Source organism: Dendrobium catenatum, unplaced genomic scaffold, assembly GCF_001605985.2.
Source record: "Dendrobium catenatum unplaced genomic scaffold, ASM160598v2 fragScaff_scaffold_716, whole genome shotgun sequence".
Taxonomy (NCBI): Eukaryota; Viridiplantae; Streptophyta; class Magnoliopsida; order Asparagales; family Orchidaceae; genus Dendrobium; species Dendrobium catenatum.
The window spans coordinates 25,123,843-25,143,496 of NW_021319178.1; the positions used below are offsets into that span (position 1 = coordinate 25,123,843).

At 34.9% G+C, this 19,654-nt stretch overlaps 1 protein-coding gene across 2 annotated transcripts in view; it reads left to right on the forward strand.

Moving 5' to 3' along the window:
* Positions 1–390: 390 nt before the first annotated feature.
* Positions 391–19,654, forward strand: part of LOC110114190 — a 22,754-nt gene continuing 3,490 nt past the window's right edge. Inside the window, exons 1-3 of one of the 2 annotated variants that reach the window (XM_020846978.2) lie at positions 391–1,158; positions 12,297–12,396; positions 12,472–12,607. In XM_020846978.2, coding sequence (XP_020702637.1) covers positions 612–1,158; positions 12,297–12,396; positions 12,472–12,607 — 783 coding nt within the window. In that variant the 5' untranslated portion in view covers positions 391–611. The remainder of the gene's footprint in view (positions 1,159–12,296; positions 12,397–12,471; positions 12,608–19,654) is intronic. The other variant, XM_020846977.2, reaches the window with a different exon arrangement.

Sequence of the window (19,654 nt, forward strand, 5' to 3'; positions counted from 1 at the left end):
GATGAATCCTTCATCACAGTTCTCTCATCAATCAAAAAGTGACATATGTGTTTAGTATAACTTAGCGTTGTATATGTAATCAATGTAGTATTATATTTTTGTCTACTAGCCCTAAAATCTTATAAATGGGTGTTGTTGAAGGTATTTAAAAAAAAAAAAAAAATTTTACATTACTAAAAAACTTTCTACTCATTTGAGATCTCTAATTTGCTCACTCTCCTTTCACACTGTCCACGTGCTTACTAAAAATAAAGTCAGATAACACTCGTGAAGAAAATTTAAATCCAATACTATTATATAAATAAATATCTCATAATGGGCATTATATAATTATGAGATAAATTTCACATTTTCTTGCGTCTTAATCAAACCTAATAAATTCTTCTGTACATCACGCCTGCGAGTCATTCCCGTTTACGTTTTATTCTCTTGCCTTCCGGGACTTGTCTTCTCAGGGCAGCGGCGTAATAATTTACCCTTCTGGCGGAGGGCAGCGGCGGTGGCCCCTCGGGCTCCAGTTGCTCGTTTGACCCTTCCCTTCATTGCTAACCATCTGCCCCAGCCCTTGGCAGTTTTAATTGTCTTGGTAGTAAGAGGAGCATAAGCTCGAGATGATCTGTACGACGATGGAAGCTCTGACCAACACGTCTTTTCCGTCGAGCCCGGCGTTTTCAATCCCTGTTCTAAATCATTGTGTTGGTGGGCAGAGATGGTGGACGAGGAGCCGCAGCAGAAGCTGCGGCGGCGACGCACCCACCCTTGTCGTCCTGCCCCGATGTCGCCCAAAAGCAAGCGGAAACCATCAATCAGCTAATCGTTCATTTCTCTTTCCTTCTCCTTCCTCCTCAATCCTGAGAAAGGGCAGCAACGCCACTGACTTGGCAGCCGCCACTTGCTCCTGGACTGCTGCTGGCTGCAAATATAGTGGAAGAAGGTGTTCGAGGATTCTTACGGCGTCATCCTCATCCTCTTCTCCGAAGCCTCTTGGGGAGGACCCAGAGGAGGAAGAGGGAAAAAAAGGAGAGGAGGTGGAGAGAACATTGGGAATGGATGGAAGCATACCCAGCAGCTCTGAGGAATTCTTGCGACGGGTCTCCTCCCCCGCCTATGATATGCGTCGGCACCTATTTCAGACGATTAGTTCCAGCAGCTATGAAGGTTTGGTTGGTTGCTTCAGTCTTTTGCTTTTGCTTCTTTGTAGAGATGGGAAAAAAGAAACTCTGCACACACTCTGGAGCAATTCACATATACAATTTGTATTTAGGGAGTACGTTATTGAGCATAAACAATTTCATTCATTCAAGTAATAATCCAAATGTTCAACATGATTCTCTATTTTTATAAATAGTATAAAAAGGATGATAACAAATATTTAAATTCAATCTAATACTATCTAATCCCAAAAAACTTCAAATTTAAATCCATTTTAATCCAAAAGAAAATAACAACTTAGTCAAATTAAAAATTGAAAGAAGTTACAGCATAAACATAGATGAGCTTAAAAAGGCTTGGAAATCGAATAAGTTCATAGTTGTTTTTACCTAGTTTGATTTTTAATAATTGCCTATGATTGCTTAGAGTTTAATTTACCGTTTGAATGCCTAAACTGCATTACTTTTTCTACCTTCCTTCTCCTTCCCTCCTTACACAACATAGCTTGTTTTTCAACTATCATGGAGAAATCTTATTCTGAGCTTGTTCTCTGAGGATATGCATACAAAAATTGATTACATTAATTAAAGTCTCTCCATCTTCCCAGCTCTCTTGTTAGACCTATCTAATTCGAAATGTTGATTTCTACAAGTAATGATCAACCAGTCAAATCCTAAAGTTTTAGATGCTTAAATAAAATGCATAATAGATATTGATGGATAGAACAAAATGATGCATTGCTAGATAGATAGTGGAATGACGAGTGTTCTTTCTTTCTTTTATTCTGGGATGAAGATTGAAGAACTAGAGAATAGGTGGATGCTATTGGTGTAGTATGATTGTCATGCAGCAGCTATGGATTGAGGTCCAACTATATCATCCACCTCAATGAAATCTCCTAGCAAATCCAATCTGTCATATTAATATTGAATTTAATGTGGTTCAATCACTCTTATAGATTGTTGTTTCTAATACTATATCATCATCAGCTAATCCAAATTACTTAGGGCCAGCTATATGGATCCTCATTCTCTATTAGTTTAAGTCAAGGTTTAAAATTGCGTATTCGGGTATTGAGGCGTTTTTCGTTCGTGAGGCGAGGCGTAAGCCTCAAGGCGATTTGAGGCCTAAGCCTCAAAATCAAAAAATTGCGTAAACATAAAATAATAAATTTTGTATATACTAATGTGTAAATAATATATAAAACATAAAAATCACAAGATAAATAGCAATGACATTAATATATCACATAATAAGTTAAGAACTCACTAGTCATCAGCATTATCATCACTCATCAATCATCACTAAAGGGGTCTTCATTTGAATCATTATTATGATGAGCTGCTCTCTCCTCTTCCCCCTCTCCTATAGAGTCCAATATCTCCCAATCAGCTTCTTCTTCCTCATTATTAGTTATCTTCATCTTTCCTAAATAGTAAATATTTTTGAACAATATCATAATGAATAATAGTGTAATACATTAATAAAAGTTTAAGAAAAGAAAACTATATTATTTATATACCTTTTTTGATTTGTTCTTGAGTTGTGGTGGATGTGGATGCTTTAAGACCATCAAAGAAATCAACATTTAAATCTTCATCTTGTAATTCAGACGGCATCACTTCAACTTCATCATCTACAAACCACTCATCATCAGATGTCACATCATCGCAAAGCAAAGGATCTTCATCATCCATTAATCATTTTTTCTTCAAATTTCTATCTCTGAGTCTCCTATTGTACATAATGTACACCAGTGAGTTCATCCTCAATGTCGACAAGCGATTTCTCCTCTTTTTATGCACTTGATTGTAGGTACTCCAATTCCTTTCACAGCCAGATGAAGAGCATGTCAAGCCCAAAATTTTCACAGCAAAACGCTGTAATTCTGGAGTCCCATCACCAAATTGAATCCACCACTCAACTGGAGATTGTTTGACAATTGTATCTTTTGCTTGTTGTAATCCAAAAAAACCTTTTTTGTTCCTAAAAGGTACCAATTGCAAGTCAGCATTTGATCTTTCAGTTGCATCACTTATTAGACGATCCATGTAATGATATAATCCCAACTTTATTTCAGGGTTTGTAGACTTGTTCTCTGCATATTGATACTGAGGGTTTAGGTAGTAGCCAGCGGCATGCAAGTGTCGGTGAAGCTGTAGTTCCCACCTATCATCAATAATATTCCAAATTTCCCTAAAGCTTCCCTCACTGCCTTCTAAGTTGGAGGCAATCATCTCTTTGGCTTCATCCATAGCATTGTAGATGAAACCCATTGCAGGCTTCTTCTCAGCATCCACCATCCTTAAAACATGAACTAAAGGTCTAGTGGTTGTAATGGCATATAAGACACTTTGCCAAAATCTGTCATTTAAAACAATCTTTCTAATCTCTTTTCCCTCAGCCTTCTTCGCCCAAGCACAACTCAACCACTGTGTAGATGTGAACATAGCCTCTAAAGGTTGTCTGGCATCCAGCATGCTCTCTAAGGTCAAGTATGCGGTGGCAAATCTTGTTGCGGCTGGCCTTAGAATTTCTTTCTTCGAAAACTTTCTCATAAGAGCTAGAATCCAAGAGTGGTTGTAAATAAACTTGGTTATTTTTTTGGCTTTAGTCTCCTTCAAAATTCATGTTCTTAAATCATACATGGTTGGAGGTTTGAACCCTCTCCCAAATGCTCCAACTGAACGAATCATGTTGTAATAAGCAGGTGATGTTGCAACATTAAATGGAATTGCATTTTCGTAGAAGAATCTGTCTATATCCTTACACACTCTTCTCCGCGCCTCTCTTGCATTTTCTGGGGCCATCTTCTGTGTAGTAGAAGGCCTATCATCTGATGTGTCAACCATATAATGATCCATAGGCCCTCTAGCACCCTAGATGCAATGGGCTTCATAGAAGAAGATGAATCCCTAACGCTGCGCTCACTCCCTTAGTAAGATCCAGCATCAACTCTATCCTCAAATTGCTTCTGTGCAAGATGTTTTGATGTTGTAGACTTATTCATGTATAACTTTATCTCATCCCTTACAGCATCAGGAACTTTGGAGCATCGAGCAACATTCTTGTGAGAACCTGAAAGATGTTCCTTCATCCTAGTCACACCACCTTTCACAGCTTTATCACAGTAATTGCATTTCAAATAGACATATGTTTTATCACTGCCTCCTACATCCACCTGAGTGCTATGTTTCCATGCTGGATCTTTTCTATGACCCGATGCAGCTTTATCCTTATTTCTGACCATTCTGATTGAGCAAAAATAGGAAGTGAATGAGTTCTTACTAATCTATTCTATGACCTGATGCAGGTCAGACCGTCTGAGGAGATGAAGCGGCCGCCGGTCGGACGGTGAAGACAGCAACCAAACTCGCAGTAAAAGAAACCTCCAGTCGAAGAGAGCAGCTCTCGTTTAGGGTTTAGTATGCGAACTGGATGTGTTCACTGTTCAGTATTATATAATGTCGAGCCATCGATTAATTTTGTGTGTGTTCAGTTTTAAGTTGTGCGTACTTTACGCGTATATACTGCGTATGTTATGAGTAAACACTGCGTACGAAATGCGTTTTGAATGCTTATGTTATGAGTAAACACTGCGTGCTACCTGCGTATTTAATGTCGATAAGCAGAACAATGCGTATTCTATGCGTTTTTATGCATATAATAAGAGTAAACACTGCGTATGTAATGCGTATTTAAGCAGAACACTACGTATATTTGTAAAACTTCTTCCAATATGATTGTCAATGTACATCTTAAATTGCTGTAACTTAATTTACATCTTCAACAACATCAACTTTCCTACAGGAATTATGATTGTTGGATTGTCCAATATAAATCATCTTTACAACCAAACTCTTCCATTAATTACTGCGATATTTATCCTCCTTCCATGTCCATGAAAGGATGATAAATATCACAGTAATGAATGGAAGGCTTGGTTGTCAAATATGATTTATATTGGACAATACATCAATCATAATTCATGTAGCAGCTAAAACCTATGTACATTCTATTAAAAAAACTAAACCAAAATAATTACAAGAGAAGCTTGCTTTGATGTTTACACATGATTGTCAAACAGAAGTAATGCAGGACCGCAGGTTATATAACCTTTCTTTGATTACAAGAGAACCTTCCTTTGATTTTTAGAAATAAGTCTAAGGCTACTTAATTTTCAAACAAACTAACAGCAGCCTTAGACTAACTTTCTGAAATAAAAAAATCTTACCTTCGGTCAAGGCTGCATTACTTCTGTTTGAAAATCATGAGTTACCATTTTCTTCAAGTTTTATCGCATTATATAGTAGTTGAGCAATAGTAAGTAATAAAGGCTCATAAAAAATTCATCAACCCTCTTATCCTCTCAACCATATCTGCCACCTGTCACTCCACAGCCAAAGATAATTATTATTCATGTCACGGCCCCTCAGTTCATACTAAATGTAGTCTGCATAATCTATTTAATATAATTTAATAAATAAAATTTACTGTGTAACGTGTGCGTGTATTATGCGCACTAAGTGCGTCTTTTGTGAGTATTATGTGCATTCTATATGTGTATGTAGTGCGTGAGTTATGTGTATTATTTAAAAACGTTTAAAAAGTATTATTTAAATTATTCCTTTATTTAAAACAAATAAGAAATTCAAACACTAACCTTTAAACACAAATTACAAGCACAAAAACTTTCAAACATCATATTCCTTATTATTTATCTTTCTTAATTATAAAATCACCTAGAGCTATAAACCCTTTGCATTTAATCAAATATTATACCCAAGAGTCAAGACTCAAGACTAGAAAATGAAATGATAAAAATCACATTGCGTAATGCAAGTAACTTAAAAAACATATTCCTCATCATTTTAATGTAAGTAACTTAAAAACAAAGATATATATATGTGGGCTCCGAAAATTCGGCCTTGGCCTCCACTCGCTTTTCTTATTCGGCGAGTGAGTTTTAATGAACTAAGTTCCGAGGTAAATTTTGGAAGGCCCCCCTTTGTTTCTTTTTGGATTTATTGGTAGAGGCCAACAATATATCAATTAAAACATTTAATATAATTTGATGAATAAAATTTACTGCGTAACGTGTGCGTGTATTATGCGCACTAAGTGCATCTTTTGTGAGTATTATGTGCATTATATATGCGTATATAGTGCGTGAGTTATGCTTATTATTTAAAAACGTTTAAAAAGTATTATTTAAATTATTCATTTATTTAAAACAAATAAGAAATTCAAACACTAACCTATAAACGCAAATTCCAAGCACAAAAACAGAAAGGTTATATACAGTTTCTGTGCGTTATGCATATTGGTGTGTGCGTTATGCGTATTTGTTGCGTGCGTTATGCGTATTATTTATACATAGAAACATTTATACACATAAACTGTTTAAACATTTATAGTTATACACAGAAAGTCAGAAACATTTATACATAGAATGAAAAACTGTCATTTTTTCAATGATTTACAAAATATTTCATATGCAAATTCTGTCCTATACTTTGGCATGTCTGCTTGCCAATTTGTACTATCAGTCCAATGACTGTTGCCTTCAAGACATATTCTTTCTATATATTTACAGACATACATCCCGCAATCTATAGAGTTCTCCTGTTGTGGTACACCTTTAATGATAGAAAGCTTTCATTTTCTGATATCACCTTTAAAAGCTCCTTTCGTGTCAGAGTATAGGGCTTTAAGCTGAAAAATACGTAGATTAAGGATTAGTTATATAATTTTTTTAAAAATTAAACAGTTCATGTTCATCTAACACTTACGATTTTTGGAACAACAAGCCTATGCTCTTTGACACGGTCTGGCATGGGCAAGGAGTCATAAAATTTCCACTTTTGTTCGTTCAGCATACCAACCAGAAGGGTAATGTGATTGGATTCAATGATTGGCTGTAATAAAATGTTGTTTGAAGAAACAGAAAGCTCGTTTATATGGTCGATTTGCAATTTGGACAATTTTTCCCTGGCTTTGTTATGCTATAAGTGCAAGTAGTAAATGTAAGTTATAAATTCAATAGTTAAACTGATTAATTGAATACTAAGTTACTAACCCAATAGACTGGAGAGATGTATAGAAATTTATGATATTTGTCAGGCATAAGTTCACACTTCTCATCTAAAAAATTGGCAAAAAGATCTACATGTTTATTGCCTAAATAACTGTCGCTTAATAAGTCGTCAATATCAGATCTGGAAATCAGAATGTTACCAACAAACAAGATACTATCATCCCTGCAAAAAAAAAAGTATCATAAGCATAAAATATGCATAACATACGCGTTTCATAAGCATAAGTTACGCATATCATAACATAAAATAAGTTGCAATTTTTTTACCTTCGATTAAACTTTCTCAAATTTTCTTGCACAAAATTTCTCTTCTCAGGACTCAAACTCAGAACACCTTTGTAACTTTCTATCTCACTTGAATAGACATAAGTTATAGGATTTATAGGAATCTCATCGACTGCTACTGGTTTAGTTGGATTTGTATATGGAATAAGTTCCATTTCTTCAGGGATTGGTTGATTTTGTGGGATTGGGTTATTGGGGCTGTGGGGAGGGTTATATGATTTATGTTTCTTGTTGGAAGAAGAAGAGTAGCTTACAGATATTTTCTCAGGAAGTATTTTGCTCTGATCAATGTATTTATTGAGCTTGACCTCGATAACTTCAACTCTTTCAGGCCTTTGTCAGCATACAATGGAGCATGAAAAGAAGTATGCTCCATGAACCAAATCTGCATAAGATGAAAGAAAATTTTAGCACTCACATTGAGCCAATAAAATTTTGAATGAATTTAACAGTTAGCACTTAGCACTTAGCACTCACAATTAGTAGAGGTACAAAACCATTGATGTAATCTGCTGACTTCTTATTTGAAATCTTGGAGGATGTCTTATTAAACTCTGCAACTAAAAATTTCCTAATTGAACTAGCCCAATTTATTGACAAAAATTCATCTGGATTATTTGTTATTCTTTGAAGCAACCTAGGGGTTTTGAAGTTGTTAAGTTGAAAAAGTAAATTTGAACATAAATACATGATAAAGTTTCTTAACATAGTCTTGGGGGGGGTTCCTTGTTCATCTCCATCATGTCTGCCTTTATTTCCCCTGATGTAACTGAAGTATGTGCTAAGGAAAGCCAGAAAATTTCTTCTCCTTTATTTGGCAGACCAGTAAGAAGGGCCACTTCATCAGTCGTGAAAGTAATGGCTTGACCTTTTATAACAAAGCATTGTTTTGAAATGTTCCACTTTGAGACCAGCTCATAAATCAGAGGGATATTTTGCTCAAACCCAGGAAATTCCAAAAACTGTATGATATTTAAACGTTTCAATGTATCCTTGACTTCAGAAGTAATTTGCTGAGCAAATACATCACAGTTTGTTCGAAACGTAGAAACGTAGCATCGATAGGTTATTGGACGAACATATATCTGAAAATTTTAAAAAATAAAAAATAAGTAAATGAGATAAGCAAAAAAAGCACAACGTACGCACAACATAAGCAACTTACACGCACAGTGTACGCATAACATACGCACAATATACGCATAACATACGCACAATGTACGCATAACATACGCATAAGAACGAACATATCGTAACATACGCACAATTATACGCACGCATAAAATACGCACAACATAAGCATAGAACACGCACAGTGTGCGCATAAAATACGCACATAAAACGCGTAAATATAAGCAATCTAGGTAGGTTTTGTGTTTCAAATTTCAACATAAATTCATCGAAAACTCTGAATACAGAGAAAACACGGTGGCATCAAAGTATCAAACATTTAAAAAGTTTCGAGAAGCCATGCATACACGTAGAATAAGCATAAAATCCAAAGATCTTCAGAGCCTTGAACACCAACGCATAGCATAACCATAAAATACGCATTAAGAAACAGAAAACTTAGCATTAAGTTACCTTTTTCTTTGGGGGTGACGACATCCTAGAAGAAACTGAGTGAAGAATGCTTGAAATTGCTCCAGAGTGAATGCTTGAAAGTTCGAAAGTTTACTGTGACTTGAAAATCGAAACGTCGACTCCGCCATTCGACCTTTACAAGGGTTTAAATGGTGATGTCACGTCGACATTTCAATAGGTGCGCCACGTCGGCAACTGGGGTCCGAACTGAAAAAAAAAAATTTAGGTTAATTTTTAAAAAGGCGACGCCTTAAATATATGAGGCGAGGCGCGCCTCATTAAACTTGAGGCGTAAGCCTCATAAACTAAACTTATTGCGTAGGCTTTGAGGCTTAAATGGACGAAATTGCGCTGAGGCGCGCCTTTTATTGCGCAATTTTAAACGTTGGTTTAAGTTATATTAGAGGTGGTAAATATGTGTTATGCATTTTTCTTTTTTTCTTTTTTTTTGGCAGAACTTCTAAGCATAGTATATTGGCTCTATATTTTTTAATCGTTTCACATTCCTTCTATCAACTCATATTATTGGTATATCTTTTCTCTATCTTATTCTTGTCAAATATCCTATCTTTTTTTTTACTAGTTTACCTTTAATATGTGTTATTCTTACAATCATTAATAATAATTTTTAACTTTATCCTTTCTAGTTTAACCATGCATTCATCTGTACATTAGTATTTTCATCACACCTGACTTAATTATTAAAATATTTTTATTCCATATACATAAATCTATATAGCAAAGTTGATATAATTGCCGTTTTATAATGTTTTGCATGGTATTCCTTTATGACATAATACTTATGAGTTACTTTAACATCTTGATTACCCAATATTAACTCTAAAAATATCATCATCAATATTCCTATTCTTTTATGTAATGTATCCAATACATTTAAATCTATGACATCTAAGTATCACTTGTTTGTCCACATATTGACTCATAACTATCAATTTTGTGTCCAATAAATTTAAATATCATGCACACCATTTTTCTATTAAGTTTCCTCCATTTTGAAACATCTCACTCCAGAATTTGTCTCAACCATCAACATAGTTGCATATTGATCTGTAGATTAATTCGTTGATGAGCAGGAACATGGAGAATAAGCCAAAAGGACTTAAAATTTCATAAAAGAATTTCATGAGGTTTGAATTATTGTTGAGAAGAATCATGAGGATTGATATGTAGTAAATAATGATCTATTGAAAGCAAGAAGAATTGACGAATCGAGAGAAACTCATAAAAGATCATGGGAAGACGCTAGCACAATAAGCAAGTTACGTCATGGCCAAGAAGATTATTGTCGGCCAGTTATAGTGCTAACATATCTCCAGCGGTCCACAAAGTTAGCATGAAAATTAGCATTGCACCCTCATAACTTCCACAATTAGAGTCATGACCACATTTAATTAATATTTCATTTACTTTATATAGCCAACATTTCCGACTTTATAAAGGAATGGGATACGATTTTGATCCATGAAGAAGATTTTTTCTAGCCTCGAAATAGCAGGAATCAAAAAGTTAAAAGAAAAAGTTCATAGAGAGAGTCTCTATGGAGTTGGAGAGCTACAAAGAGATATGAGATTCAAGGGAGCATCATATTTCTCTTTCTTTGTTTTTTCTTTATTTTTTTGGTTAATTAACATTAGTTTCTAGACGAATATAAAGCAAAAGAGGGTGGCCAAAAATAATTATTCAGTTCAATTCAACGCCTATATAAAAAAACTAATGGTTTTCTTTGGTATCTTTGATTTAATTTGATAGTCTTTTAAAAATTTTGCTCAGCTCAAACATTCAATAGTAATTATACTTCCAACCATCTTTTCCGCTAACTCTCTTCCTTCCTATTCAAGTCTTTAAACTCCATACAAAAAAGGAAAAATCACTAATCTTGGTTATGGACTATCAACTAATGCACACTTTCACCAATGTTACTTGTGGGTGGAGTTCTAACTAACACTTAAATTAATTCATCACAATTTGGTTAAATTATGACATGTCTTTTGGTTTTTGCTTAGCTGATTATTAGAATAGCTTCATATGCTTGTCTTGATTCTGGTTTAGAATATACCCGTTAGGGATGTTGTATTGCACCATTTTATTTATTCAGACAATTAAGTTTAACTGTAGAACATAGTGATCGGGGAGTGTTTTACCAGTAGCAATTAGCAAATGTTAAATTAAGATTCATTAGATGGATTCTAGCTTAGGTTTTGTAATTTTCTTTCAACTTGATATCAACCTCAACTTTTCTCTTTAGTATTGGACTGACAGTGGCAAATTTATGTTGTTTGCTGCTAAGGATGGATAATATGGAGGTTTCTAAGCAATAAATTAAGTACGGCCTGACATGAATTTTTGCCTAGCAAGACTAGTCGTGTTCATATCGGAATGTTGATATAGAAGCATATGAAGTTTTAAATAAACCTTAAACTTTTTTGGCATCATTTCATAGTCTTCCATTATCATGCTTCCATATGGAGTTGGCCGAAAGTTAGAGAGGAAGAAAAGTCCCACAACTAGAACAACAGTGAAGAAGTAACTCCCGGAGTAAATGCTTGAAAAAAATCTGTTTCTTTATTTTATGATCAAACTTCTGTAATTAAAACTCTTAGTCTAATATATATAGTAGTAGCTATAATCTCATGGAAAATCTTATTTGATAGCAAAAAATAACTATGAGGACAATGCCATAGACATGACATTAAATGATACTGATCTTACTGAAAAGCAAGTGACTAAGGGCTGAGGATTGAATTAGCTGACTTGCACCGCATTGCTGGGACCACAAGTTTTCCACATTAGGATGAGCAAGAATACTGCATGGCCAAATGTGGATTAGTTAGAGAACGTGCAGCATGTGCCACACTACATGCATGTCTTCACCCCAAACACGGCCTTTGAATAGGTTCTAAAGTTGTACTTAATAAAAAGTTTAGAACTGCGTAATGTTGCGAATATTTTCATAAAGCGGCAGCATCTGTTTTCAATTTTTAGAAACCACGTTAGAACCATTGCATGACATTTATTATCTCAGCTAAAACATAGGATACATTTAAATTTTTAACCGTCATGGGTCTACAGACTAAATGCGTATATTTATCTATGTATGAAATAACTTTGCGTGCTTGTGTGGTTCATGGAAAACTTATGTCATGTCCTTTTGTTCCAGTACTGGACCACAACCCTTGGAGAGAAGGCTCTAAGCCCGTTTTTGTGCTGACTCAGGGGAACAATCAATTGTGCACAATGAAAACACGTCAGAGTCGCAGGTTTGGTTGGATTTGTATTATTCTTAGTTGCAGAAAACAGAATAATAACAAATGTTGGTTGCTCATATTTTGCAGTGAAGTGGAAAGGGAACTTGGGCTGCTGTTTACTAGAAGGACAAAATGGGATCAAAAAGTTGATAATAAGGTTAAGCATGCTAGAACTGGCACAAAGTTTAATATGCTTGTAGAAGATATTCGGGAGGGAGTGCTTGTAAGTTCTTAAAGTCTTTTATATTACTTTATTAAAATAAGCTCGCTTAGTTACTGCTTAATGCTACCAAGTAACCAATGGCTTCTTCCCTTTCATCGTATGTAATGAAGATCAAATATTGTAATTTAACAAACACTGAAAAGATGCTGTAAGCGTAGAACTAAAAAGCAATAAAGTAATAAACCATGACATCTCATATCCGTAATGAATATTAAAACTTTGAACTAGTAACTAGTTAGTGAATTTATCTGATTTTCAATGTCTCTTGACAAATCGACATCACATGATGTACTTCCAATTAATACAAGAATCTTTATGTATGGAACATGAGTAGTTATATCAAAATCGGACTTAAAAAATCTCTCTCTTGAAGAATCATGAAAGTTGCATCCTGTTTTGCTTTGGCAATGGTTTAATGCTTGTATAATGCAGGTTTTATTTCTTAGTTGAATTTTACTGCACTATTCGTAGTTGTTGTTTTCTAGAATAGTGTTGTTGATGCAATTGTATTGTTGATACTTTATTGTTTATATATTTTTATTATTATTCACTTATGTTAGAAAATTTAGTCAAAATGTCCTTGTGGCTGAACTAATGGTTTAAGTTAATTTGTGGCCAAATATCTTTAGAAGATTTTTTAGATGTAGCGTTTGTGAATAGAAGGATAGAAGAGCATGGATATTAATGCATTTGTAGCAAACCTTTATCCTGAGAATTCCAAATAGTTCCTTATTCTTCAGGTGGCAAAATAGAGGCGATATGGCTTAGGCGGTGTATCTCAAGGAAATAATTGAATATAATTTATCTATGTTTATATATATTTAACTTATGTGAGATATTTACCTTCTAATATAATAGTCAATGGTTCCTAGGATTAAAATTGCTCTTTTTATGATTTTCTCAATCTATTATGATCGCATATGATCATATTTATAGAAATTCTTGCATGATGTGCATGTTGAAAACATTTAAGAGCATCAAAGAGATTAATGCATGTTATGCATTTATACAAGTCATATTATTCATTATTTTATATGATTTTAAGTTAATTCTCATTAATTGCAAGTATAAGACATCTAAATAACATGCAGTGCACACTTGTGTATTTTGACATGCATCATGTTATTATATATGTAATCATTATGAAATGAATAAATGTTTTTGTCAATGTCAAGAAATGAGAAATATTAAAATATTGAGAATGAATTTTAAGGATCCTATGAAAGAATATACCATGTAAGTTGGTGAGCTAACTCTATTGACCTATGTAGGAAGAGATGATTCCTGATATTGGAGAGTTGGCTAAACCCAATCTTTCTTAGAAAAAGATGAATAAAAAAGAATTCCCGACTCTTGATAATGGAGAATTAGTTAGCGCAACTTTTATCAAGATAATAAAAAAGAAATTTCTAACCCCATAATACTTGAGAGTTGGTTAGCTGACCTTTATCGGGGGAAAGCTGACACAAGGGGCTGAAGCCTATAACTAGGGGTGTAAATGAATCGAGTCGAGCTCGAGCCAGGGGGTGTTCGAGTCGAGCTCGGCTGCCAAATACTGAACTCGAGCTCGACTCGTCTCATGAAACAAGTTGAGTCGAGCGGCTCGTCAAGCTACTGCTCTAGAGACGAAGCCCGCTCCCGCTCTTGCGGCGAATCCCGCTCCTGCTCCTGCTCCCGCTCTCGCGGCCAAGTCTGCTGCGGCGACCCCCGCTCTCACAGTGAAGCCCACTCCACTGTCGCGGCCCGCTCTTGTGGCGAAGCCCGCTGCCGCAACCCACGACCTGCTCTCGCGGCGAAGCCCACTCCCGCTCCTGCTACCCGCTCCCGCTCCTCTTACACGAGCTATCGAGTCGAGCAGCCGAGTGTTCGAGCTCGATTAGCCGTCGAGCTTGAACTCGTGTTCAAGCTCGACTCGCGAGCTCAATAACCTCAACGAGAAGTTAACAAGTCGAGCCCGAACCGGCTCGCAAGCTGGCTCGACTCGGTTGCACCCCTAAGCCTATAAGCATGAATGACATTTCTAAAGTTATGATTACTAAGAATTAGTGAAAGGATGAAAATAAGAAATTAATGTTAGTTTTATGTTCATATAATAATTATGTTGATTATTTCTAATTTAATTTTCCATGCAATAACTAATAACACATGCATTAAATTAACATATAATTCATGAAGCTGATTATGCATTATTGAATATGGATAATTGTTAGCATATATGAGTGTAAAATTTTTACGTCATTTTATGTGTTTTTTTATTTTATATTTGAATTATTTCTCTCGTTAAGCTTGCAGCTCATTCGTTTTTTATGCTATATTTTTAGGAAAAGGAAAAGGACACAAGGAATTGTGAACATGTAACTAGTTTTGCATTATATAGCGATATGTTAAATATGTAATGTTAGAGATTGTAAAATGATATATATGATGATGTAAATGGAAGACATTGAGTGTGTATGAGTTTATTTTGGAAGTTGTATTAGAAGCGCTATAATAGTCTTAATGATTATAATTATTTACACTTTCATTTTAATATATTAGATGATTATAAAATATTAGGCATATTTTGGATGATCAGGCTAGACTTTTTCACTCATCCTATCGTGTGGAATTAATTAGGATGGGTGTAGTGAAAACTATATCCGTGCAGATTGTCCACTTCTTCTATGCCACATGATTGCTTGGAATGGAGGTGAAAATGGGGCGTGATGCTATCATTTTCACACTAAAAAATGGTTTGTGCACTTTGAAAGGAAAACCATAATCATTGCATCAATGAAAAACATCTAATAGTAAAATATCGTCATTATTGAAAATAAAATGGTCAACTTTTAAAGTTATATTTTTCGTATCAGAAAAATAATGTGTACATCAAAAGAAAAATAATGCTAACATAAACTTCCTCAAGCATACTATTTTTTAAGTAAATGCTAGTTGAAGAGTCTATTAGATGTAAGCCTTTATGATCAACCAACTGAAAAGATTCATCCTTGTGTATTTTTTTCTATCACAAACTTTTCAGCTAAAGTTATAGGTTGAACTAACTTATCTAATATGTCTGACCCCACATAGTAGGATTAAGGCTTGATATTGTTGATGTTGTTGTATTTCGATGCCATAGTGCCATACAACACCCCAAAAAACACTTTAAAAGATTCATCTTAATGTCATATCATTTTAGGTTCTCAAAAATAATCTGCAAATCTTGTAAATGATTCTTATTATATTGGTTTTTAACCACCAAATTATCAACATAGCATTCCACTTGGTTGTGTATTAGTTTGTCAGATATGGGGTTATCGATAGTTGGTAGGTAGGTCTTATATTTTGAAAATCACAAGGCATGACATGGTAAATATATACCAATTGGAATCTTCAAGGCTATGAACTTCTCATTATTAGGGTTTATTTTTATTTGATCATAGCCATATAAGCCATCCTTAGAAGCAATGGAGGAGCAAGGGTTTTTTCTTGTTGGGGCATAAATCATTGATTTTAAAAAAAAATTAAAGGCATCATTATAAAAAAGATAAATTATATATATATATATATATATATATTATAGTGGAGAATATTTGCTCTTCAAATTTTCAATACATGTTACTTACAATTTCTCTCTTTGAGTCTTTATATTTTAAAATCATTGTACAATCTTTTCATATTAATGATTTTAAAGATATCTTTTTCAATATATGTAATCAGACAATCATTTTTCCAAGAATCTCTCATATGATTGCGTAAATGTTTTTTTACAATCTTCATAGCTGAGAATGTTCCTGTAGGCTCCAAAATTTTTCGCCTCGGCCTCTTCGTGCCTTTTTTGTTGACAATGATAATTTTATTGAATTAAGCTCTAGGGTAAATTTTTAAAGTCATTTTTAGATAATATATTAACAAGAGATTTCACTTTCATTTTGTGAGGACTTTATGATTTGAGATTCAGTTTCTCATAAGTGTAAGATTCTATCTTTAATTAACCCTCCCGATAACAAGAGAGAACTTTCGATTAAGGCTAGTGGTTAGATAGGCACTAGGTACCCAGTGTATAGTAGCAGCAGTTAACCCTCCCGATAACAAGAGAGAACTTTCGATTAAGGCTAGTGGTTAGATAGGCACTAGGTACCCAGTGTATAGTAGCAGCAGCTTTCAGAGTTTGGAAATTAGATTTTTGAATTTTTCAAGATTTGAAATTTATCACCATACATAAAGCGAGTGATGGGGGAATAATGACAGGCCCGATCAATATCTCATGGTTCTGTCATCCCAAGTTGCTGTGGTCTCTAGTCTACTCAGTCAAATGAGGTAGTCGACTCAACTTGGCCGAAGGATCCTTATTGGCAGCCGTGGGTTGCGTCATCTATAAGGTTTTGTAGACTTGTGGTGAATATTTATCAAAAGGTACAAATTTGAGTCCACCTTAGATAACAGAGGGCTTTGTATCTTATCGATTATATCATATTGATTCATTACTCAATGATTTAAAATCATTGGGGAACATACGAGCTCTGACCTTGATCATAATTTAATGGTACCGTTTAACGACAAAACCACTTAGTTAGAGAGCCCCGATCATAATCATTTATATGTGGTGTTTTTTGCGGAGAAACTATTGTTAGAGGACATGTGTCATGTCCTTACTGGCGGGAGATGATTTGATAGTGAATCTTAATGATAGTCTCGACTGGACATTCGCTCTTTGTGAGCTGAAATTATACTCAAATTTATTACTTCCAACAAACAATTGTGAAAGGCGAATGAATTTTTACTTTAATTTTTAGGTTTTAAATTTCCCTTGCATATTTTAAATTTTAAATAATATTAGATTTGAAATTTTATTCAAACTTGAGCCACTAACAATTAATTTTGTGATTTTGGGGCATTTCTTTGAAATTTATATGGATATGTTGAAATTCACATTCAACACAATCATCATCGAGGTTACATGAGTGTCAACTTAAATGTTTGTCTTTCCATTAGAGTATACTGGTATTTTGAAAGCTAGGGTCTCCTCCGGTTAAGATCTTCTATCAATATAGTCATCATCGGGGTGACATGTAAGTCTCCTTAAATGTGACTACTTTCATGAAAATTTGAAAAGCATTTGAAAAATATGGGGTCTTCTTCGGTTGAGATTCATTGTCAACACGGGCATCATCGGGGTGACATGAATGTCAACTTAAATATTTATATTTCCATAAGAGTTCATGTGTATTTTGAAAGCCAGACTCTCCTCCGATTGAGATCTTTTGTCAATGTAGCCTCACCGGGGTGACATGAAAGTCTTCTTAAATGTGTGTAGATTCATTTTCAACACACCATCATTAGGGTGATATTAAGGTCAGTTTAAATTTTTTTTTTTAATATTTTGTATTAGGGTTTGGAGTGTTTTGGATGGCAAGATTCCCTCCAGTTGAGATTTTCTATCAACACGATCATCATCGGAGAGACATGAAAGTCACCTTAAATGTTTGTATTTTCATGGAAATTTGGGAAATCTTTGAAAAATATGGGATTCCCTCTTATTGCGATTCACTATCAACACGATCATCATCAGAGATTTTAAGTAATTTCATTTTTATAGTTCAAACTCTGTCAACTCTATTTGCCCGTTAACAGAGGATCGGGTTAGACACTAATTTTGGGGATTATCATATATATGCTGAAATTGAACTATTATATATCTGGTTATAAATTAGGGTTGTCAAAATCGGGTTGCGGGTTGTGTTCGGGTCAAACTCGATTTTAACCCACTACTGTTTGATAAATTATCCAATTTGATCAAATAAAATATAGAATCTTAATGGCGACGACATTCCGGACGCAACAGTGCCATCCGTTTGTCGTTCCGACGTCGTTTGATCAGCGTCATGTTTTAATTTTGGGTGTCGGTCGTCCCTTTTGGATGATCTCATCCGGTTTGACTTTGAGGGGCCTCGACCTAATAGAATTCAATGTTATGATCGCAATGCCATTGTTTGTTTGGCAATCAGAGGTCGTTTGACCCTTCAAGTGACGTGCATCGCTAAGGCGTGTATCGCTTTATTCATCAGTTTGTGTCCTTTCTCGCGTGGTTTGAGGTATAGGGGTCAACATGAGTCCAAGTTTAGGTCAACTTGAGTCCAACTCAAGTCTTGCACAAATTCTTGCTTGAGTTTTGCTTATGCCATTTGCTTACTTATTCAAGTTTGAATTTAATTCAAATGATGTCCAAATGAGATTCAATATGATACCTGTGCACACGAAGGCATTGATGAAGCCAACAATGACGGAGCAAACTTGTAATGGAAGTAAAATAAATTTTCTTCTCTTTTCTTTTTTTAAGGTGAAAAGAGAAATGACTTTCTTTTAGAGAGTGAAAGGTGTGAGAAGATTACTTTCTCTCTATGTAGAGAGGAGGATTTTTTTCTATTTTTAGAAAGTGAAAGAGGAAGGTGAATTTTTTGGGTGAATAGGTTGAAAAAAAGAAGAGATTAAGGTGGAAAGAAGAAGAGAGAAAGAGATTGAAGAGGGAGAGAGAGAGAGAGAGAGAGAGAGAGAGAGAGAGAAAGAGCGAGAGAGATTGAGGGGAGAGGGAGAGAAATATGTAGAGGAAGTAGGGGTGTAAACGAGTCGAGTCGAGTCGAGTTTTGGCTCTTATCGAGCTCGGCTCGTTAGATAAAAAGCGAGCTCGAACTCGAGCTCGTGTCACTGTTAACGAGCTCGAGCTCGCGAGCTCGAGCAGGCTCGCGAGCCGGCTCGCCAGCCATGGGCGGGAATTTTTAAATTTATGCGGGATTTTTAAAAATTTTTAAAATTAGGCAGGATTTTTAAACTTTAAGCGGAATTTTTAAAACTTAAACAAAATTTTTATAAAAATATGAAATATTTCACTTTTAAATAAAATTTAGGTGATTATTATTATAATTTTTTAATATTTAAATTTAATAAATAAAATAAAATTATTTTTAAAAATATTAATATTTAATCGAGCCGGCTCGCGAGCTCACGAGCCAAGCCGGCTCGAGCTCGAGCTCGAGCTCGTTTACTAAACGAGCTCGAACTCGAGCTCGA